The 24261-nt window shown below is 42.8% G+C and overlaps 1 protein-coding gene across 3 annotated transcripts in view; it reads right to left on the reverse strand.

The window, feature by feature from the left end:
- The window catches only part of ZFYVE26 (zinc finger FYVE-type containing 26), a 67342-nt gene that overhangs the window by 11059 nt on the left and 32022 nt on the right, over positions 1-24261 (reverse strand). For all 3 annotated transcript variants that reach the window (XM_037728731.1, XM_017499391.2, XM_017499381.2), the window contains 14 exons: positions 22702-22898; positions 21614-21718; positions 19752-19874; positions 19190-19366; positions 17556-17802; positions 16721-16816; positions 13662-13825; positions 11221-11357; positions 10136-10167; positions 9323-9459; positions 7849-8069; positions 3575-3722; positions 3112-3321; positions 2391-2609 (listed from right to left, as the gene is read on the reverse strand). In XM_037728731.1, coding sequence (XP_037584659.1) covers positions 2391-2609; positions 3112-3321; positions 3575-3722; positions 7849-8069; positions 9323-9459; positions 10136-10167; positions 11221-11357; positions 13662-13825; positions 16721-16816; positions 17556-17802; positions 19190-19366; positions 19752-19874; positions 21614-21718; positions 22702-22898 — 2213 coding nt within the window. The remainder of the gene's footprint in view (positions 1-2390; positions 2610-3111; positions 3322-3574; positions 3723-7848; positions 8070-9322; positions 9460-10135; positions 10168-11220; positions 11358-13661; positions 13826-16720; positions 16817-17555; positions 17803-19189; positions 19367-19751; positions 19875-21613; positions 21719-22701; positions 22899-24261) is intronic.

Consider the following 24261-nt stretch of genomic DNA (forward strand, 5'->3'; position numbering starts at 1 on the left):
TTTTTTTCTGCTGTATCCTTAGTGCTCAGAATAGTCCTTGGCTATTTAATAATCATCTTGGCATTTAGCCTTGAGATTAGGAGTAATCAGTGGAGAGTCAAGGATGACTATAAAGTCACGGTGGTATACCATGCCAGCACAGTGGCACTGGGCACAGGCTGTTTGGAAGCAGAACAGATCTGGGCTTTGAGACCATTCATAGTGGGTAAGGGTTAGGGGTGTCTTTCCTGATTCAGGTTGTTCCTAACAGAGAAAACCAGACCTAATCTAAAAGTTGTAGGTCACATTTTAAGAAGCAGGGGCATTAGCTCTACAGGAGAGAGGGAACACCTCAGAAGAGCAACACCTCAAGAACTTCCATGCCATCTATTCATCCACTTACTTATTCATAATTGGTACTAGTCAGGTACCTGAATACACAGATAAGTAAAGTATAGGCCTTTTTGGTCCAGATGGAAAGACTCAATTGTAAACAAACAGTTGCAATCCAGTAGGATAAACGCAGTACCAGGGGCAATGGTGGTTAATGCTGCTTGAGTGTTCTGTGAATGCTCAACAGAGAGGGCCTGAAAGGATACTAAAAGGATAAACAGGAATTTTTAAAGAAAACAAGGAGGGGCAGGGCATTCTATGTAGAGGAAATAGCACAGAAAGACTGGTGGAAATAAGACAGTGCCTGGTAAATCACGAAAATTTAAGTAATTTGAAGAGTCTGGAATGTAAGGTAGAGATAGGATTAGTGGTGAAAATAAATTAGAGAAATAAGGAGGCCTGATCCTGGTGAGTTCTGTAGGATGCTATGGAATTTGGAGTTCATCCTGTGGCCATGGAGATCCTCTGAAGGCCTTTTAGGGAGGGGAATAAGATGAGTCTATTTATGTTTTAGCAAGCTCATTCTGGAGGCAGCATGGGCAAAGGGACAAAACACCCAGGGGAAAAGGCTAGAAACAGAATGCCTTCCATGCTCCAGGCATTCAGGTGTAATTTTCACAATGTCTTTTCCTGCTCTCCCTACCTGCTTGAAAATAAAGGTAAGATATATCAGTTCAAGGGTAACTATGATTACAGGAGATAAAAAGAAGGCTTCTTTCCTAGCTCTGACACATATAAAGCAAGGGCACTGCTGTTGTCAGCTTATAGCAAGCTAATGAAGTAAGCAGCTTAGCTCTCTGGATTACAGCTGTCAGAGGGAGTGGAACTAGGTGATTTCCATTCTCAATTTGTGCCTGGGAGAAGCACCTTTACTGCTAAACTAATTTGGAAACTGAAGAAAAGGAAAAAAGTTAGCAATTCAACTCCATGTAACATGACTTCCACATTATTCTTGAGACCTGGTTCGTAGCTAAGAATAGTCAGTAGTTAGGTACTGGTGAAAACATCCTCCCCTTCTCTGTCCTGTGGGGTATAGTCACAATAATTTTGTGAACTGCTGATTTCACTTGGATCAATCTTAGAAAATATGTCTATCTGAACATTTGCATTGGCTGCTGTTTTGAATTAGGATGGCAGAATGAAATTAAAGTCTGCCTTGAGCTCCTTAAATTTTCTATAAAATTTGGTACATTTCATCCAATTTCTCCAAAAGTTATTATGGAACATTCAGATAAAACGAGGAATGTAGCTGGGTGCAGTGGCATGCACCTGTAGTTCCAGCTACTCAGGAGGATGAAGTTGGAGGATTTCTTGAGCCTAGGAGGTCAAGGGTGCAGTGAGCTGTGATCATGCCACTGCATTCTAGCCTGGGCAACATAGCGAGTCTTCATCTCAAAAAAACAAAAAGAAAAAAATGGGTCATGGTAAAACGAGGTCCCGATTGCTTATCAGGGGCTCCAAAGACATAATGTTCTTCAGTGGTGGATTTACTTCCAGTGGGAGGTGGGCAGAGGATGGGAGAGGAAAAAAAATAGCACATATTCTCCTTTAATCATCTATTTGGGGCTCAACTATATAATCGGTGCCATGGGTGCTTCCTGGTCCTTGTGATAACAGCAATGAATGGACCAGCAGCTGGGTCAGAAGCTGGACACCATCCCAGACCAGGTAGAGAGGCACATGGAAGTCTAAGCAATATGCCCTAGGCCAGGCAAGACTCACACTGAGCATCTCATTTCAGACACCACGCTCTTAACCACTATCCGATTCTGCTGCATGTTTTGGAAGATGGACTGAAACGTGCCATTGCCGGTGAGGACAGTGATCTGGGATCCAGGCTAAGACTTCTGCACACTCACTGGATAACGGTTGTGAAGAGTCCTCCATTTTGACCTGACTCTGCTAGAGATGGCCCCACAGCTCAACACAGGGTTAAGTGTCAGGGGTTTATTGACTGAGTGGTCGGAGTCGGAGAAGCAAGGCAGGCACTGCCTTGTTGAGCTGTGTCCGTGTCCCACCTTGTTGAGGAGGTGCAGAAGGGCTTCCCGCAGGCAGCTGTGCCTCACGTAGAAGCTGATGATGGCCAGGTTGGTGCTATAGTTGTGCAGGTAGAAGAGGCATTCTTGGTAGTAGGTGTTGTTCATGATCTTCCCTTCAGGAATCACTGCCAGAGAAAGGCTCTGCGTCCGAAGGGTAGCTTCCAGTTCCCTCAGGGTGGCAAAGTAATCGTCATCTTGCTGACAGCACAGAAGAACGACAGAGAAACGTGAAACTCAAAAAGTTCTCAGCAGGCACTGAAAATATTACTTGCAAAGAATATTTAACAATGTGGAAAAATGTTCACAATGCAGTGTCAATGGTAGAAAAACAGGCAGGATACACAATTCTATATATTATGACATGGGTCAACTCCAATTTCATTAAAAAACAAAATATAGAATATTCAGCAGAATCTTAACACTAATTAGTCTCTGTATGGGATTATATGTCATTTTTATCTTTTAAAAATCATTTTTCTACAGTTTCTTTTTTAAAAAAATTGCATCTAACTATATATAGTTACTTATCTAGCTATATGTAATTGATAGACAAAAACAAACAAACAAAAAATATATAAACCTGGCTGACACTGAGCCAGGACTAACACCATAGCTGAATTTCCACTGATTCTTTTCCAAGGTCATTGTTATTCCTGGGCCTCCCTCCCTGAGCCAGGCACTCTTCTTGCTTTTCTCTTACCAAGGATACGAGGGGCCTCACTGTGGACTCCAGGTACTCAACCACATCCTGCACCAGCCTTGAGCCATGACTCAGCTGATTGAGGTCAAACGGGGGCTTCAGACAGCGACTGAACTTTTCCCGTGCAGCAGTGAGGTTCCCAGCTTTGAGGCAGGCCATGCCCCAAGCATGCCATGCCCCAGTGGTATCAAGTCCAGTCTTTGTGGACACCTGGGAGAAAAATTGCTCCTTTAAGTGAGTGGTAGCTACATCCAGGCTTAAAGGTCCCAAAGACCTATTCTATTCCCAAGTTGCCAACCACCTCATCCCCACTATCTGCCATTACTCCTCAGCTGAAAAACTAGTCATGCCCCTGATTCTTCCCCATGACCAGGACAACTGAGAGAAGGCAATACCTGTCTGCAAGGCTAAGCAAAGGCAACTCATTACAGTGGGGTGGAAGTAAGCTTTGTCTTTGCCTCACCTCAACACCCAGTTGGTAGTACTCGGCTTCCAAAAGCTGGTTCCTTAGCCTAGTTACCGCAGCTGGCTGCAAGATCTGATCCAAAGATGGCACGTGGCGATAGGCAGCAGCAACTAAAATATTCAGCACGTCTACCTTGCTGATGTAGCTACAAGGAGGAAAAAGGCAAGGCCATGAGGCTCCCACAGTCTTACTAAGAGTAGCTGCTTAAAGGTTTCCTACTCCATTTTCTTTCTTTCTTTTTTTTTTTTTTTGAGGCGGAGTCTTGCTCTGTCACCAGGCTGGAGTGCAGTGGTCTGATCTTGGCTCACTGCAACCACCGCCTCCTGGGTTCAAATGATTCTTCTGTCTCAGCCTCTCAAGTAGCTGGGATTATGGGCGCCTGCCACCTCGCCTAGCTAATTTTTGTATTTTTAAAATAGAGACGGTGTTTCACCATCTTGGCCAGGCTGGTCTTGAACTTCTGACCTCAGGTGATCCGCCTACCTTGGCCTCCCAAAGTACTGGAATTACAGGCCTACTTCATTTTCATTGTGAAAATGATCATGAGAATTGAGAGGTGCGTAGCATAGATGCCATGAGTGATAACTCTGGAGTCACACCGAATCCTGGCTCCATCACTTAGTAGCTCTATGACCTGGGGCTAGTTAGTTAACCTCTCGCTGCCTTAATTTACTCATCTGTAAAATGGATATACAGTCATGTGCCATACAATGATGTTTCAGTTAGCAATAAACTACACATACAATGGTGGTCACATAGGATTATAATACCATATCTTTACTATACCTCTTCTATATTAGATACATAAATACCATAGTGTTACAATTGCCTACAGTATTCAGTATAGTAACAAGTTGTACAGGTTTGTAGCCTAGAACAATAGGTCATAACCTAGGTGTGTAGAAAGCTATTCTCTCTGGGTTTGTGCAAGTGCACTCCATGGTGTTTGTACAATGACGAAATCACCTATAATGCATTTCTCAGAACATATTCCTGTCATTAAGCCATACATGACTGTAACAGTGGAGTTTTAAGGATAAAATAAAATAACCCAAGTAAAAGGGCTTAGGATAGTGTCTGGGACTTTTCTGGCACTCAATGTTAGACATTCATGTTTGGAGTAGGCGTGCTCAGGGTTATTTGAGGCAAAGCCTTTACATTGAATGTTGGGGGCTTACAAGTAACCCATTTGCTTTTTGGTCCTTTTGAACCTCCTTTGTGTGTGAGAGAGCACAGATTCAGTATTAATGGCCTATACTCCTGGTTAGTGCACAGGTCATATCACTACCATTCCCTAGAGGTGCTGCTGGGTGGGGGCATCCTGGCCCTTCACTCATATTCTATACTTGACATCCTCACCCTGGGCTAAGGATGGGCTCTCATTATAGCCTACTAGGGCTGCCTTCTGTGATCTCACTCGATGCTTGTAAAAACCTTATAAAGACAGAAAGCCTGGAGAACTAGATTATACTGCCTAGTGCTACTCAGATAAGTTTACACTCAAGGTTCCTGAATCTTGTCTTATAACTGCAGCAAAAAAACCCTGTGGATCCTGACTTATCCACCAATTTCCTAGAAAGGGATTATGTACACCAGTCATTCTTAACAATGTAGGGACGGGGAGAGGAAAGTATATAAAAGCATCGGTACCCATAATATATTTGTATATTTGGAAAATGAAAACATTTGAAGTAGGTGGTGACTTAATTTTTATTTTGATGTTTTTTTTCATTTTTTTCACAAACTTTGTGAAGTTCCTTTACATTATTAACCCACATCTAACCTTACACTCACTGGACACATTTTGAAAGCTTTTTCTCTANGAGACTGGGTCTCACTATATTGCCCAGGCTGCTCTTGAACTCCTGGTCTGGCCTCGGGATCCTCTTCCCTCAGCCTCCTGAGTAGCTGGAATTAAACACAAGAGTCACTGCACCCAGCTGAGGTTTTTTTTTTTTTTTGGAGACAGAGTTTCACTCTTGTTGCTCAGGCTGGAGTACAATGGTGCGATCTGGGCTCACCATAACCTCTGCCTCCCAGGTTCAAGTGATTCTCCTGCCTCAGCCTCTGGAGTAGCTGAGATTACAGGCATGTGCCACCACACCTGGCTAGTTTTGTATTTTTAGTAGAGACAGGGTTTCTCCATGTTGGTCAGGCTGGTCTCTAACTCTCACCTCAGGTGATCCACCTGCCTCAGTCTCCCAAAGTGCTGGGATTACAGGTGTGAGCCACCGCGCCTGGCCTGAGTTTTATTTTTAAACCTATATTTGTTTGTTTAGCAGAAGGGGATATGAGTTAAAAACATTAGAAAAATACTCCGAAAACCAAGAGTTTGTAATTGATTTGCATGGCCATAGATGTAAGCAATGAATCCACTCCCATCAGCAAGCTGGTGCAAAGGCAAGAATTCTTAGAGTGGGCATATCTGAATGCAGGGTCGGAGAAAAGGCTGTGTAAATGTAAACGAGTGCAGTAAACTGTCAAAGAAGCACATGACACCTTGGGGTGGGTGAGAATCCTACTTAAGTGAGGACTTCCTTATTTTCTGCTGCCCTCAGCCTAAAAATTGATATTTTGTCCATCTATATTACATTTTAAAGGAAGTACAGGTCTAGATGGGAAGTTTGTTTCCTCCCTAATCTAAGTATCTTTTTCTTTTCTCATCTGCATTACTGCTATTTGAGATATATTCGAATATATTTTTATTTTTGCCTTAAGTCTTTTTTCATATTTCCTTTGTTTTCCACCTTCTGGTATGTGGAAAGGTTTCTGTTTTTCTCCTCCTCCTATCCTTTTCTCGTAATTTGGTAGATTACTGATTCTTTTCATGGTTATTTAGAAAATTTAACACATGGGCTGGGCGCGGTGGCTCACGCCTGTAATCCCAGCACTTTGGGAGGCCAAGGCGGGTGGATCACAAGGTCAAGAGATCGAGACCATCCTGGTCAACATGGTGAAACCCCGTCTCTACTAAAACTACAAAAAATTAGCTGGGCATGGTGGCGCGTGCCTGTAATCCCAGATACTCAGGAGGCTGAGGCAGGAGAATTGCCTGAACCCAGGAGGTGGAGGTTGCGGTGAGCCGAGATCGCGCCATTGCACTCCAGCCTGGGTAACAAGAGCGAAACTCCGTCTCAAAAAAAAAGAAAAAGAAAAAAAAGAAAATTTAACACATGTCTGTTTCTTCATGTATCAACTTGAAAACTGATGAGAATCTATTACCTCTTGATATAAAGCAATCAAATTAGTTCCTTTTCACTTCCTTCTACTTTCTGTTTACCTTCTCCTGCTTTTCTCAACCTTCTAGTTTTGTTACTAAAAATAATAAAAATTACTAACATTTTTGGCATACACAATATATACCAGGCTTAGTTCTTCACATTTACGTGGATGAACTCATTTTATCATTGTAACAGCCCCGTGAGATTGGTATTACCACCCCATTTTATGGAGGGGGAAACTGAGGCCTAAAGGGGTTAACAGAACTAGGAAGTTGTGAAGCTGGGATTTGCTGTGCTCCATGCTGGCTGCTGAGTTCTTAGGCAAATATTCTGAGCATATGTCTGAGGGAGGCAATGATACTGCAAAGAAAATTATGCTCCCTGCTCCCAAAACTGGTTAGGATTGAGTGCTGGGAATACACAATATGAGTCACACATCTGGGTGGTAAGCAGGGAGTTAGGAGTTTTCATTGTCAGGTTGACGGATGGAGTCAAAGCAGGTTGTACAGGAACCTGAAGGAGGTCTAATCGTACCTTTTCCATACACACTTCTACTTTATGACTCAGGTTCCTACTTGTGACACAGGAATAGACCATTTCCCAGGGTATTTTTTAAAATCTATTATCCAGAACTCACTGAAGTCACAGTTTGAATTTGGTCAGGATTGGAGTAGAGTTTTTGTTCAAGGAGGACACATTTTCTTTAAAAGCCAGAGAAGGTCCCACAGAGACTAACAGTGCTTCCCTACCTTGATTTTAATGACAAATTAACCACTGAAAGTCTTTACTTTCTTTCTGACTGGGTATAGCTAGAGTAAACTCTACTTTGAGGAGCTGCTCCGAAAAAGAAAAGGACACAGCGTGTCAGGTAGGATGAGGGAGAACACCTGTGATCCAGCAACACCATTTTATCAACATCGAAGAGATGAAAAATCTTTCAGCATGTTTTGTCAGAGAGGATGGTGAGATAAAAAATCATAGTGGGGTCAGAAAAAGAAGCTGGCTAGAAATTGCTCCCGTGTAAAAGAATAGAGACACACTGCCCTCTACCTGTCACAAAGAGCCAAGTCTTGGCTCTGGCCGGCTTTGACGAACATCATCTTGGCGCTGAAGAGCAGCTGCTTCATGATGTCTGTAAGCAGCCCGGCATCCACCTCCGGGTTGGTGAGGCCCTTGGAGAGCCGGCAGCAGTGCTCAATCAGCTGGTGACCACAGGCAACGCTGTCCCGGTGCAGATTCAGGATGGCAATGCACAAGGAGGCGCTGGGGGCCTGGCCGGGGTGGAAAAAGGAGAACACATGGTGAGTCCAGGGGCCAGAGCATTCTCCAAAGGCAGCTGGGTGGCAGAAATTATCTTTCCCCTTTCAAAAGGCTGAAAGACACTGGAGGAAGGAACCAGATTCCACAAGAAAGCAGAAGTGGAACTAAACAAATTTCAGATGTTCTAAGTAGCACTGCCAAAGCTCTGGCTGTTAGGTCTTGTCATTTTACTGGGAAGAAGGGCACTGTTGTCCACCTGTTACTTCTTTATGTTTTTGAAACAGGGTCTTACTCTCTTGCCCAGGCTGGAGTGCAGTGGTGTAATCTCAGCTCACTGCAACCTCTGCCTCCCAGGCTCAAGCAATCCTCCCACCTCAGCCTCCCAAGTAGTGGGGACCACAGGTGTGCACCACCACGTCCAGCTAATTTTTGTATTTTTTGTAGAGACAAAGATTTCACCATGTTTCCCAGGCTGGTCTCAAACTCCTGGCCTCAAGAGATCCACCCACCTCAGACTCTCAAAGTGCTGGGATTACACGTGGGCCCCACTGCGCCTGGCCTTGTCACTTACTTCTAGACAATGTCCATAGGTCCCCTTTTTCTGGTTTACTAGTGCAAGTCCTTATTGATGGCTTGGACAACAATAGTCAGCTTGCTTGTCTGACCGCCTAGAGTAGTTTCTACTTTAACCCATGGACACACTGCTGCTAAATTAATGTTCCTGAAGCACACTTGGGAAACTTTCATAGGTCTCTGATATCTATCAAGTAGATAGTCCTTACTGCAGAATGCAAGACCCTTTACATAAATAATCCTTTTTTAATCCTACCTTTATGAGCTCTGTATTAATTCTACTGACTCTATATTCTCTTCAAATTAAATAACTTCCACTTCTCCAGTTATGCCCTGCAATTTTGGACATGGTGTCTTTGCTAAGATGTTTTAATTTTGGATTCTTTGTCCTTCCCCATCCCCAGTCTCCTCACGACTCCCAACTTTCTGGTTGTCACACTCCCACCATTCTTCCAAAGCTCATCTTAAATCTTAAATGCTACCTCTTCAACAAAGCCTTTCCTGGTCTCCCTTTGTGCAATTCTCAAGATGCTCATTATTTTCTATCTTAATGGATTTACTGGTTTAGCTCCCACATTGCTGCATTATAAACAAGCAAAGGCCAGGTGTGTTCACCTTCCTCTGTATTTCTCATCATACTACTAAACATCATAAAGAAACTTAGGTGACCATTGCATTTTATTGCTGTTACCTGCTCATAGTAAAATTCACTCCGCACCAGCTCATTTTCCTCCTCTTTGAGATCCAAAATCCATTCCACCTCATCTGCTTTGGGAATTCTCACCACAAACGAGTATGGAGGGTTTTCACTCTTGGAGCTGTCTAGCGCTGAGAAGAGAATTGCCATTCATGTGTCATTCACTGACTGGCAGTTCAGTCTAACTCAGTCCAGTGAGCTGGCATGAGTTGCAGGTAGACACTTGCCTGCTGTCTCAGGGCCCCTTTCTCTCTCCTTGGTTCCTTTTGCTTGCTTTAGGACACCCCACTAAGCAACTCAAACCTTCTTCCCCAGGCATAGACCTGCGATGAGTGTTACAGCATTCATCACACAACCTTCTTGCTTTACACAAGAAACCTTAAAAGGAGAGTGTTTCTCAAATAGATAGCTGAGCCATTGGATACTCTAAAAACTAACCTGCTGTGAACAGATACAGGCCAGACTGTTAACAGGGATTACCTAGGGGTAAGGAGGGAGCATGGGGAGGTAGGATGGTAAAGGGAAACCTATGAAAAACTAAAATAAAATCACCTACTAAAAGTTAAGAACCAAATTCTTTGGTTGCTGGCCTTCTCAACGCTGGAAGCTAATGGGTCAGTGTAATAGGTTAATATGATGAACTTCAGAGGAAACAGGCTCATTGAAATGCCAAGAATTTGCTTTGGCAAACGAGTTGAATGGAGTGCATAAGCTGGACAAGTTTATCAGTTGCAAGTGATACGCTGAAGACACGAATCAACTTAAGTACACAAATGAAGAGTCACAGAGAATGGGATTTGGCCTTACCTTCTGGTTTTCCTGAAGTTTCCTCTGGTACACTGAAAACAGAGAAGGAAAAATTGTTAAACAAGTGCCTGAGTCACTTCTTTGTTTTGAGCTTAGTAGACAGCATCAGCTTACAGAGTCTCCCTGTTACAGTGGAGGGCTCCTAGAGGGTAGAAATGTTGAATGAAAGAGCCCCCCCTCAACACTAACTGTCCATTTCAAATCTCAGCAGTATGGTGTCTGGGTAATTCCTTCCCAAAGGAGGGAGGCAGTGGTATGCCAGGGTCGCAGAAACTGTAGAATAAGCATGGTATGTCTTCCTTCCTATGAGAGCAGTAATCATTATGGTAAATAATGACCAAAAATGTTCATATCAGTACAAACATAATAATGCTACGGAAGAGAATAAAAACTCTATTTAAGTTTGTAAATAAAGCATGCGGAATGCAAAGTAACTGGTTTTGGATGGTTGCTTTGGCCCATATTTCCAGATGCTCTAGGAGTCTTAGGTTCATGCTCCTTTGCTACCAGAAGTAGTGTAAACAACTGAGCAACACTGAACAAACCAAGTCTTAATCTGTCTTGCCAGCGGTATTAGCAGTGTCTGAAATTTGTTAGCAGGTGAACTCTGTGTAGGCAAGTATGGAGACTCTTCTAATTATGGATTACAAGCAAGGTACCTAGATCAGAGTTGACTTAAGCAATGCCCAAGCACTCAGCAGGTGTGAATATGTCCGTCTGAGCCCAGTGGAGACCAGCTGAAGCAACAGGGGCTGGAAAATAAGTGAGTTGGTGAACTAAGCCCAATGGCCTTGGTCTGGGGAAGGGCTAAGGAACCAATGTCCTGATTTCAGAGAGAACATCAAGTAAGAGCCTTGAACACCTCTTCCTCTCAACCCTACTTTCTTTCTTAGTAGTTTCTCTGAGCAAGGTCAGTGTACAAACACTTCACTGTAGAGTTAATGGCATTTCAGTGTGAATGTTATGTATTTTTATAAGTGTTCTGGATTTGAAATGCTCTCTATAATGAGACTCCTAGGAGTGTAGGGCCCTGGGGGAGGGTGCGGCAGTCAATAATAGCCACAGCCCTGCTGGAGGACACTCACTCTTTGTTGCAGTAGCTATAGCACTGATCACACACACGAGCAGGGTTCTCTCTGCAGCCTTCCACAGCCATTTTCTTAGTGGAGCAGGAACTGCATACTAGCCGGCCACAGCGGCGACAATGATGACGCCTGTTAAACTGTGGAATGCCATCAGGAAGAGAAAGAAGAGGGAGGAGGGAAGGGGAGATTGCCATCAGTCCATTTATACATGGTATTAGCTACCAGTGGCTTATTATTAAGAACACCAAGTGCTTGGGTCTCTATTGAAAAAGGATACAACAGTCCTTGCCCTAAAATATCAAACATTTAAAAATCTTTGTCAGCTGATGGGCAAAGGTGCCAAGTCATAGAGTTTTGCAGTAGCTCCTGACAAGTTCTACTTGGATATAGAAGCAATATATGGAGAAACAGTAAAAAGTACTGGGGAAGAAGTCACTTTCTGAGCCAGTGAGTATCACATTTCTACACAGTATTGATGACAATGACTAAGAAGTATCTCTTTTCAAAATGCCTTTCTTTCTTTATTTTCCCCAAGGCTATTTTACCAGATACCATTTGTAGCACATGATAAACATGAAGTAAGACTTTTAGGCCAGGTGTAGTGGCTCATGCCTATAATCCCAGCACTTTGGGAGGCCGAGACGGGCAGATCACCTGAGGTCAGGAGTTTGAAAGCAGCCTGGCCAACAGGTGAAACCCCATCTCCACTAAAAACACAAAAATTAGTCGGGTATGGTGGCGGGAGCCTCTACTCCCAGTTACTGGAGAGGCTGAGGCAGAAGAATCGTTTGAACCCGGGAGATGAAGGTTGCAATAAGCCGAAACATTGCCACTGTACTCCAGCCTGAGTGACAGAGCAAGACTCTGTCTAAAAAAAAAAAAAAAAAAAGACTTTTAAAAATATAAACACTTAGGTATAATTTAATTTTACAATTTCTTAATTTGTATCAGTCAATTCAGAATTTCTCATCAGTCTTCTCCAAATTATATACCTTCTCTATACATCCAGATTCTGATATGCATAATACAATAATATTATCAAGCTCATAGGTTATTGTAAAATTTAAGAGAAATAACTTAAGCCAAGCACTTAGTATCATGCCTGGAACATATATAGTAGGCAGTCAATAAAGGCCAACCGCTGTCATTATTAGAACTTAAAGATGAGAAACTCTTTCTATGATCTACCCTATATGTAAGTAAACCTTCTATACGGTGGCTTCAAAGCTAGAGAGCAGTTTGTCACGTATAACTCCTTTTGGTGGCTTGTCATATGTCTCAACAAGCCACAACCAATTGTCCTCCTTGAAGATTTTTAAGTATAAATGAGGAAATCTGAATTTGGTTTCCTAATATCTTTTTTTAAAAAATCTTAATTTTTATTTTAGGTTCAGGGGTACATGTGCAGGTTTATTGTATAGGTAAACTCATGACTCAGGGGTTTAGTGTACAGATTATTTTGTCACCTGGGTACTAAGCATAGTACCTAGCTGTTTTTTTCCCCGAACCTCTCCCTCCTTCAACCCTCCTCTCAAGTAGTCCCAGTATCTGTTGTTCTCCTTTTTCTGTCCATGTGTTCTCACTATTTAGCTCCCGCTTATAATTGAGAACATGTGGTATTTGGTTTTCTGTTCCTGTGTTAGTTTGCTAAGGATAATGACCTCCAGTTCCATCCATGTTCCTGCAAAGGACATGATCTTGTTCTTTTTTACGGCTGTATGGTATGCCATGGTGTAGATGTACCACTTTTCTTTATCCAGTCTACCGTGGATGGGCATCGAAGTGCCTTCAAAGTACTGCTTCATTTCATTCAAATACGGATATAGAAATATTACACCTCTTTTATAGATGAGGAGAAAACAGACACAGAACAATTATATCACCATCACTTTCATCAGCACTGAGCTGATGTGGCATACTGGATAGGTACTGCATTAAGTATGGTGACATGTATTACCATATTTAATCCTAATAGCTCTATGAGCCTAAGAATATATTTAATTTACAAGTGGATACATGAGACCAAAATAGTGTATAGTCACACTGTCATAAAGAGGCAGAGCCAGGATTAGAACAAAGGTCCTCTGTCTCCTGAGTCAGTGCATATAACCATTGCTGGGTCACCAGTCTTACTGCCAAAGACACGGGAGCTGGAAACAAGATTCATTGACATCTGGTGACTCGTCCTACCTCTTTTTTATTATCTCATGACAATGGCAAAAATTTTAGAATTTAAGGATATTTGAGGATGTCTACTACCTGTCTGGATCCAGAAAATACATTCTGGTAAGGTCAAATATAAACCCAGCGTCTTAGATTTGGCAGTTCTGAAAATATCAATATTCTCTTGGGGACAGGTGGTAACTATAAACTCAGGTTCATGAACTAAAATTCTCCTTTACCTTCTCCTGAGGGTGTTAGTGGAGACCGATGCTGCTTACCATGGTGAAGTGCTCCCTGCAGCAGACCATGCAGATACTCTCAGTCTCATCTGGTATCCACTGATGCCTGGCAGGGGGTGTTGCTGGGGGCACAAATTCCAGTGGGGTCGGGGTTGGTGGGAAACTCCTTTCCTTTAGACTGGGAGAATGTACAGTGGAGATACCTGGGAGGCAGGGCCAGAGGTCAGAGTAAAAGGTAATCAATATACCAGCTTATAGATGAAGAGGGAATGATAGAATTTCACCATTTTACAAAGCCTTATTGAAAGAATAGATCCAGTTAATGATCATCAGTGGTTGGTTTTGTCATAAAAGAGAGACAACTGAACATTGTGTGCCTCCAGATGGACATGTACACCACCTGCTATCAAGTAAACTTACTAAAAGTGTTACGCCTGAATCAAGTCCAATTTCTAGATCTAACTACCAGTGTCCTGGAAATTCCGAGGACAAAGATGCAGATTGCCACAGGAAGGCAGTCAGCAAAATCCAGCATGTGGGAAGCTCCAGGGGACAAATGACTAGTCTCCTCCACAAATAAAAGAGAGGTAGGGTGGATAAACAAGAAAAGAGGCAGGGAACCTATTGATTAAAGGTGTTAAGAGGCCGGTACAATGGCTCATGCCAGTAATCGCAGCACTTTGGGAGGCTGAGGCAGGAGAATCACTGGAGGCCAGGAGTTCAAAACCAGCCTGGGCAACATAGCAAGACTCCATCTATACAAAAGAAAAAAATTCAATGGTTAGCCAGGCATGGTGGTGTGTGCTTGTAGTCCCAGCTACTGGGGAGGCTGAGGTGGGAGGATTGTTTTAGCTCAGGAGTTCATGATCATACTACTGTACTCTGGCCTGGGTGACAGAGGGAGACTATCTCACAAAAGAAAAATCAAAAAAAAAAAAAAAAAAAAAAAAGAGATTTAAGAGAAATTTCACCAAATGCCATGCCAGGTATGGATATTATTTAGATCTTGAGTCTAGAAAAACCAACCATAAAAAAATCTTGATGAGACAGCTGGAGAAATTTGAATACTGACTTGATATTTGAGAATAAGGAATTATTATTGTTTCTAGGTGTGATAATGATATTATGGCTTTGTTTTATGAAAGTCCTTACCTTGCAGAGATTTATACTGAAATATTTATAAATGAAATGATACGATATCTGGGATTTGTTTCAAAATACTCTGGTAGAATGATGTGGGGGTATAGAAGAGACAAGAATGGTCATGATGAGATGATAATTATTTTAACTGGCTAACAAGAATTGAGGCATTCTTTGTACTAATCTCTCTTTTGTGATTGCAAATTTTCCATAATAAAAAAGCTCATATAGGCTGGGTACAGATTATGCCTGTAATCCCAACACTTTGGCAGGCCAAGGTCGGAGGATCACTTGAGTTCAGGAGCTCAAGACCAGCCTAGGTAACAAAGCAAAATCCTATCTCTACAAAAAATAAAATAATTAACCAGGCAATGGTGGTGTGTGCCTGTAGTCATAGCTACTTGAGAAGCTGAGGCTGGAGGAACTGACCTGTAGCCAGCCCTGATGGCACCACTGCACTCTAGCCTGGGCAACAGAGTGAGACCGTCTCCAAAAAAACAAAACAAAACAAAATAAAATAAAACAAAAAGCTCTCACACACACACCAAAGTTGCTCAGGCTGCCTTATGTAGATGCATGTAGCTGCTCATATACTTGCAAGGCTGAGCTCTCCTCTCAGTTCAGCTGGTTATGATGAAGCATGGCTAATTCTCAAAATATGTCCAGAAAATGCCACAGTCTGCTTTATGATATGTAAAGAGACTTCTTATCACTTAGCAGAGCAATGTTGGCTGGTCACAGAAAAAGAGAGCGTTAAACATAGTGACTCTTAGTAGCACTCAGAAGAAGAGACCTTAGAATCCTGCTCCTTCGACCGTTTGGCAAAACAAAACACTTGGCTGAGCTTCTTTTGAGAGTAGGCTACTATGTAGGGGCTGGAGACCGGGGGACTGGAGGGGTGGTGAAAAAGGTGACCAAGACATGGCTGAGGCCTTCAAGGAGCTTGTGCTTTGTGTGTGACAGTATGAACCTGAGGGCTAAGTACAGTCAATTGTCATTAATAGCAGATTGCATATTTGTGAACTTGCTTATTCGTTAATATTTGTAATCTCAAAAACAATATTCATCTTGCTTTCATGGTCATTTGGAAACACACGCAGTAGTGAAAATTTTGAGTCACCCAACACTCAACTCACAGATTCCCAGCTGAGGTTGTTTTGACCTTTGTACAACAGTGACCTGGCCGGACGTGGTGGCTCATGCCTATAATCCCAGCACTTTGGGAAGCCAAGGCAGGTTGGTCACCTAAGGCCAGGAGTTTGAGACCAGTCTGGCCAACATAGTGAAACCCTATCTCTACTAAAAACACAAAAATTAGCTGGGTGTGGTAGTACATGCCTTTAATCCCAGCTACTCGGAGCCTGGGGCAGGAGAACTGCTTGAACCCAGGAGGTGGAGGTTGCAGTGAGCCGAGATTGCACCACTGCACTCCACCCTGAATGACAAGCGAGACTCCATCACAAAAACGAAAACAGAAACAAAAACAAAAAACAACAGATACCAGAAGATAGAGATGGTAGGAACAGTGCAGGGTAGTGCAAGAAGCTCAGTGCTGGGGCTAGTTGGATGAATCCCAATTCTGGGACCTGTTAGTGGGGGTGGCCTCAGGGAAGTCACTTACCACTTCTGAACCTCCTTTGTAGAAAAAATGAAATAGAATTGCCTAGGATGAGTTATTTTTAGGATTTAAGATTACTATCTATGTGAGATATGTGTATACACGTACATATTTCCCCTAGGAGCAAGAGTTCTGAATTTGTTAGTTCAGTGTGGAAACTTTCACAGATACACTGCCACAAATAATAAGAATTTACTGTATGTTGAATTTTTTTGGGATATATAAAGCTGAAATGAACCAAGATAAAAAATTAATAATGTTGTAACTGAACATTCTGAAAGACAGAATAAGGCAAGACTGAGCTGAAAAATGTTAGTGAATAATCAGAGCCAGTTCTTACCAGGAGAAGCAGGAGGGAACTCTGCTGATGGTGATCTAGGGAGGGTCTCGGGATCTGAAGCCTGGTGGACAATTTCCTGGAGATGAATCACAGAATCTGTAGAGAGAGAAAATGCTGACAAAATATGGTCCTACCATAAGCACTTGATTCACCACCCTAGGCATTTAGAACAAAGGTCTGTTGGCTTTTCTGCTTGTCATTCCATGACTCTTACTAGGTATTAGGAGAACGGAGGAGGTACCTCTAAGCCCACAGCATGCATGTTTCTTAAACTCCTCAAAAAACAAACCATGTTTAGGCATATGAGATAATGAAATGGACACTAGGGTTCTACAAAGTAAATGTAAAAATGCCCAGGAGGAAGTGGAAGACGTTGAAATGATGCCCCTGGAGGGTAGGGAGTAAGAAAAAAGAGCTGGCTGGGAACATCAGTCCGTACTTCAGTTTCTTCATTGTAGAAGAGGCTGAGTCAGCTCACATACAAGTGATATCTGATGTGATCCTGGGAATAAGGCATACTCTCAATACCAAATGACGGCACTGAAGAGCCCACTACATCAAGGCCAGACAGAGACCATTTCCAGCCTATTTTGTTTTCCAAACCTTTATGTTATTATGCACGCAGTGGTCATCTACAACTTTTTAATTCTAGTCATTATTCTGCTCCCTCCAAGACCAAGATCTCTCCTGTATAATAAAGAGCTCTCTGTCCTGAAATGTATTCATTCACTCTAGATCAACCGAAAATATTAAAAAGGGAGAAAATTAAAACTAAGAATGTAGCATGGCATTTCTTTCTCCATGCAGAATCCCCTTCCAGGATGCTAGCAGTTACCTGATCGTTTCTCCCTCTGAGAGTATGGGAAGTCCAGAGCTTTCTCTGCATATCTGGAAAGCAGCGAGTCAACCTCTTCCATTGTGAAGCCAATCTCCTGCCCAACCAGCAGCTGCTGCAGAGTCCGCACAGCCACAGTGGCCCAATCCACCTTCATGTTCATAAGCAGCTGCTCCAGCATGAGCAGGGGGTTAGAGGACAAGTGGGAGTAGCTAGCCCGGTGCTGCTCAGGCAGGGTCAGCAGAATCTGTTTGTGGGATAGATCCATAGAGTAAAAAATAGTACACAAATTTCCGAAGAAACTCAAGATTCTTACTGGAAAGAAGGGTGCATGAGAACAAAAGGTGCATAGCCAGCTACTGAAATGGACTTGTGGTCTTTTAGGAAGCAAGGCTGAGCTCCCCACTAAATTCTGCAGATGGTAATTGAGAAGTACTCCAAGTACCTTCACCAGATGAGGGGTTAGTAAACTTTTTCTATAAAGGATCAGAGAGTACTCAAGCATCCAGCTCTGCATGTACCTTGAAAGCAGCCATAGGCAAACATGTAAATGATAGTTGCACCTGTGTTCCAATAACATTTGTTTTACACAAACAGGCTGGGAACTAGATTTGGCCCACAGGTGGTAGCCTGCTGACCCTTGCCCTAAACTCCTCCAGGTATAGTTAACTCTTCCTGACCTTTAATGCCACCATTCTGTTTATTTGAGGCTTTACTCAGAATGAGAAATACAAGGTGGTGTCAGTGGTGTGACGAAACCTGGCACGTCCTATGTCCTACAGGTAAATGATGAATCTAAGTTCACCTTACAGATAGCGGTCACTAGGTTTGAAATACGTTCACTGACTCTGCTCACTGCCAGTTTTCAAGGGTTCCCCTACTTAGCTACAGCACATTAAGTGCATCTTGTTAAGAAACATGTTATATAGTTTAACTCTTAGTAAGTGGGTAAGTGGTTATATTTATGGCTCTCTTAGTACTCATTTTATTTGTGGGGGAGTATATAGGACTGCCAGACTGAATAATTAGAAGAATGCCAGAGGGTCCTAGCTCTCCTCAAACTCTGCTTCACTGAATTACTTTTTTCTAGCTGGCAGTTTCTTCTACTAAAGTCTCCAAGGTTATACATCAATGGTAAGAACTTATTATGTCATCTAATTACATACACAACTAACACTCTTCCACTAGCACAGACAAGTTTATAAAGCAGTTATTTTAAATCCTCACATCAGAAGCCCTTTGGAAGATATCCAGTCCCTTTCCCAAGACCAGTCTTAATTGATCTGGGGTAGAGGTGAATAACCTGGTTTTGTTTTTTTTTTTAAAGTCCAGGTAATTCTAATACATTGTTAGAATTGAGAAGCACTGATATAGCAGATGCCATGGAAACCATAAAGGCAACTTAAGAGGACCAGGTAGAATTCACAATGGAGGCAGGACAGGAAGAGAATGACAAGTCCTAGGAAACTCAGCTAGAATACAGTGGGCTGCTAGGGTAAAGATTTCATATAGCACCAGCCGGGGATGGCAGGTGCCTGGCCAAAGAGCCATTGAAAAGGCAAGTTCTAAAGAGGAGCTACGCTTGCAGTCGCTCCCTCAGGCATGCCTTCCCAACACCCCCTTTTTCTCCTTACCTTGGATCCCACATACAGCGCCTGGATTTCACGGTGTCGGACAATAGTCAATTGTCCATAGAAGTGGGTGGTGAGGTAGTTGGCCAAGAAGTGAGAAGTGGCCAAGCTAGTGTGCTGGTCGAGGGATTGCTCTGTGACTTCAAGGCACATGGTGGGGTCAGGGATTCTTTGCAGGAGCTATTGTTGAAGGGAATAGGAGGAAGGTGAGGCCTGTAGAAGAGCTCTTAGACCAGCCTTGTTTTGTTTGAGAAAGGAATATTTAGGTTTACCCATTTTGGACTAACCCTTTCTCTACATTCATTTTTTTTAAACCACCCCTGTAGTTTCCCAAATGCCATGGCTTTGACAAGACCAGAATTCAGCGGAATTCTGGACCCAGCTGCCCCATCTGGCACTTAGTGCAAGGCTAGGCCCCTTCTGCTCAAGATGACTATAGGCAGCTCCTGAAAAACCCAAAGGAGCATATCTGAGATTGCAGGGGATTCAACATGAAAATAAAGCCATCTGATTTGACTAACCTTGTCCCACCCTAGAAGAAAAATGGAAAGAACTGGGGGCTTACTTGCAGAGCCTTTTCATGATCTCTTCTTTCTAGAAGGTGGAGAAGGTGCTTTTGATGTAGGCTGATTAAATGTTCTCTTGGAATAGGGTACAGGCAGCCCCACTCCTCACACAGCTCATACTCCTGGAAGGAAACACACATGCTTCCAATCCCTTTAAATGACAGCCTGATTCTTCTCAGCAGTCTTGAGTCTACAAAGCCCCAGGAATGTTTATAAGTGCTGATGGGAGCCTCACTATGATGAAAATCATTGAAGCAGGCTTATTGTTCATATCACTTTCCTCTTATCTCTACTTAAAAAAAAAAAAAGCAGATAACATGTGGCAGCAGACATTTGGTGTCATTCCTGGGGAGATTCTAAGGAAGTGGGAAAGACTGAAAAGACTGTTCAAAGGACACAGCACCTGCTCAGCTTTGACTGTTGCTAATAAGAATGGGCAGGCCCAATACTGTCAGACTTTTAAGTTACAAAATTTTTTTTAAATCATAAAATTTCTGCATTTTAAAATTTTGGCAATAAAGTCAATATGAAAAAATAAAAATTCTGCAGACCAATACTATAAAGACCAAATAAACATGTTGGTGGTTGGATTCCACCCATGTTCCTCTTCACACTACCCCCCAACCCCGATTTGTGAACTGTAGATGAAGTTTGAGAGAATAGAATTCCCAGGGCTTTGTTCAAATATTCCCACATGGTGGTGCCTGGAATGTACTCCCCACAACCCTGCCTAGGACTGCCTCCTTCAGGACGCTTCCTTGTTTCTCAGGTTATGTTAGGCACCCTGTGTGTGCTCCCAGAATCTGGGCTTACTTCTGTCATTTGCATATTATGTTGCAGTCACCGAGGCATGCATCATACATCATCCCCTCCCCAAAATGTGAGCCACTCCAGAGCAAGGACAGCTTAACTATTTTTGTTTCAACACCATCCAGCACAGTGATTGGCAAATAATAGGCAGGCAATAAGTATTTCCTCAATGAACATTTGAATGAGCATCCACAGTCAGCTTCTCAAAAGGCAGACAAAATCCTACTTAGCACTTGAAAGTCCAATAAACACATGAACAGATATTCAAATGTATTAGTAATCAGTAAATTAAAACAACAATGAGATGCCATCTTATTACAAACAGTGAAAGGTTGGACAATATAAAAATGTAACAAGGGGCCAGGCACGGTGGCTCATGCCTGTAATCCTAGCACTTTGGGAGGCCAAGGTGGGTGGATCACTTAAGGTCAGGAGGTTGAAACCAGCCTGAACAACATGGTGAAACCCCGTCTCTACTAAAAATACAAAAATATTAGCCAGCTGTGGTGGTGGGTGCCTGTAATCCCAGCTACTCGGGTGGCTAAGTCAGAAGAATCACTTGAGCCTGGGAGGCAGATGTTGCAGTGAGCCAAGATCGCACCACTGCATTCCAGCCTGGGTGACAGAGCAAGACTCTGTCTCCAAAAAAATAAAAATAATAATAAAAATGATAAAAAGGTGACAAGATTATGGAATAACAGAAAATGCAAGTGGGAGTGTAACTGGGGTGAGTGTTTTGAAGAGTAAGTTGGTAATATCCTAGCAAATGAATGATGACCCAGCAATTCCACTTCAAGGAGTACATTCTGTACCTCATGTATACAGTGTAGAAAATCTCAGGTATGAACATAGGGTGATAATACAAAACAGTCAATTGTATATTTTCTATACTTATCTAGATTTTGGCAAATCTCACAATAAAAAACAGAGTTGGTATAGTTATTTTTTAAAAAAGTGAACACTGACATGCAGAAAGGGGTCTATACAGCCAGCTAAGGAGTTGCAACTCTGAAAGGAGCTCGAAGGGGAACACCTCCCAGGAAAATGGTACCTGTGCTTCTAGAATCATGTTCATGACAGTTGATGGGTCCTCAACACAACAGCTCCTCAAGGTCTGCCAGTCACACCATGCTGGGGGAGACTGCAAATCCAGAATCTAAGGAAAGACAGGAATATCCGTCAAACCACACTACAGCTTCTCCCTCCATGAACAAGTCACTGGCATGCCCACAGGTGGGCCATCCCTAGATCTCTGCCCCAAAGGCAGGTTGTCAGAATTTGCCAGAAAAGAGAGCAAATTGAGCAAAGATTATTTAGAGAGCAGAATGAACCTATCCAGGAAGAACACGCAGGGAGTGAAGGATGAATATGGAGGTCAGGACTGGGCCTTTCACTAGTGAAGACAGTGCTCCCATGCTTCACAAACTGTTCTGGGGTCACCTGTCCCATGCTCCTCCATCTCAAAACTCCACTCAGCATATTCTTCTGGCTTGAATGCTCTGTGGGATCACCTTTCATACAGCATTTTAGCTCTGTATAAAAACTGCCAAGGAAGAATGAAAAGAAACCTTTTTCACCTGCCATTTTCACTGTCCCTGGTAGGGCTCCTGGATTGTCCGCTCCAAGTATATGAGGGAAAATTAACATCTATTTTATACTTCTTATATAGCTATGCTTCCTAAATTTGCCCCTATAAGCCTCTTGAGCTTGAACACAACAAATATCCCAGAAGAATCTTTCACTTTTGAAATTGTCACCTTCATGCATCTTTTCAAAATAGCTCTTGGATTTTTGCTGAAATTTAAAACAACCTTTATAGAAGACATAATATACAAAAACATACACGAAGCTCAAATAGACGTGAAAAAGCCTTTCTGGACTGTAATACACAATTCCAATGTGAATTTTGTTATTCTTATCTTTACTTGATGCAAATATATTTAAAATTATGGGAATAAGTTAACACAGGAACCAGCTTGGAGGCCTCCCTGCTGTTTACCTAAGAACTAAAGCCAGATGCAAAGCAAAATCCAGGCCTATATTTTCTGTTTCTTAAAGTCCCCAATCATATGAGAATAGGTTGGGGTTGATCATAGAGTGAGAAGCCCGTTTCCTTTCTCTTGATGCTAGCACCCATACCTTCTGATACACCCGCAGCTCCACCAGCTTCCTCTGCAGCTCACACTTTAGTCCTTCTTGGACAGCTGTGTCTGATATGCAATAGGCCAGAATCTCCAGGCATGACTCCAGAGGCCACCTGTCCACAAACTGTAGCGCCAGCCGACTTCTCAGAGATGCATCCTTCACAGGAAACAGGTATTGCCAACCTTCTTTGTCTTTAAGATAAAAAAGATACTCAGAGGCAGCAAGCGTGGCACCTGAAGAGCTCAAGAGTCCAGGTTACTTCTTGAGAAAGGGCTTTCTTCAATTTCATAAAACAGGAGCTTGGATGATCCTTAAGATGCATGTGACCTAACTAGTTTTTATACTTGGAACCACTATATGACAAGGAAAATGCCGTATCTCTACCCTATATTTCTCTTTATGTAAACCTGATAATAGCCACAACACTTTCAGAGGGAAGAGAAGGAAACGAAGGAAAGGAAAGAAGGAAGGAAGGAAAGGAAGGGTGGAAGAAAGGAAGGAAAGGAAGGAAGGAAGGAAAGGAAGGAAGGAAGGAAAGGAAGGAAGGAAGGAAGGAAGGAAGGAAGGAAGGAAGCAAGGAAGGAAGGAAGGAAGGAAGGAAGGACGGACGGACGGACGGACGGACGGACGGACGGACGAGATGAAGCTCTCCATGTTTTGTCATGCTGAACATATCGGACTGTTTCAGACTCACCTTGTCAGGGAAACTTTCCTTTTCCCTGTACTTTCCACCCTGTGCCATACATAACCACTTGAAAGTTATTCCAGGCAGACTAGTTTCATTCCCTGGATATTCTCTGTCAGCATGACTTAGATCTCTCTCTTCCACACCCATCTCACAGATCTGATCTTGGAGATACAAAGAACAGACTCCAAGCAATTAAGACCACATGGCCAGTCAGTAGATTTCTCCACTTTTTCAAGGATGGATTTTCTCCTTTCCAAAGGGAGCCAAGCCTCCTACCCAAAAGTCATTCCCTACATCACACCCAACTCTTGGGACAACACTACTAGAAATCCTAGTAGTAGAAATCCTAGAAGAAATCCTAGTAGAAATCCTAGCAGTGTTGTAGCTCATTGGCTTTCCACTCTGGTTACACGTCAAAATGTTCTGGGGAGCTTTCAAAGCAGTGGTCATCAAAGAGACCCACAATCTGCTTTTATAATAAAGTTTTATTAGAATATAGCCATGCTCATTTCTTTATATATTGACTCTGGCTGCTTTCATACTATATGGAGGAGCTGGGTAGTTATGAGCAAGACTGTGGCTTACAAAGTCCTTTATAGAAAAAATTGCTGATCCCTATTTCAAAGTAAACACTTGCCTGAGCTCCATCCTGGGCCTCCAGGGGTGGGGCCCAAACATTTGTAGTCTATAGAATTTCACTACAATTGTGATATGCAGGCCGGGCGCGGTGGCTCACGCCTGTAATCCCAGCACTGTGGGAGGCCCAGGCGGGTGGATCACGAGGTCAAGAGATCAAGACCATCCTGGTCAACATGGTGAAACCCCGTCTCTACTAAAAATACAAAAAATCAGCTGGGCATGGTGGC

The sequence above is a fragment of the Cebus imitator genome, unplaced genomic scaffold (assembly GCF_001604975.1).
Source record: "Cebus imitator isolate Cc_AM_T3 unplaced genomic scaffold, Cebus_imitator-1.0 Scaffold13, whole genome shotgun sequence".
NCBI classification, from domain to species: domain Eukaryota; kingdom Metazoa; phylum Chordata; class Mammalia; order Primates; family Cebidae; genus Cebus; species Cebus imitator.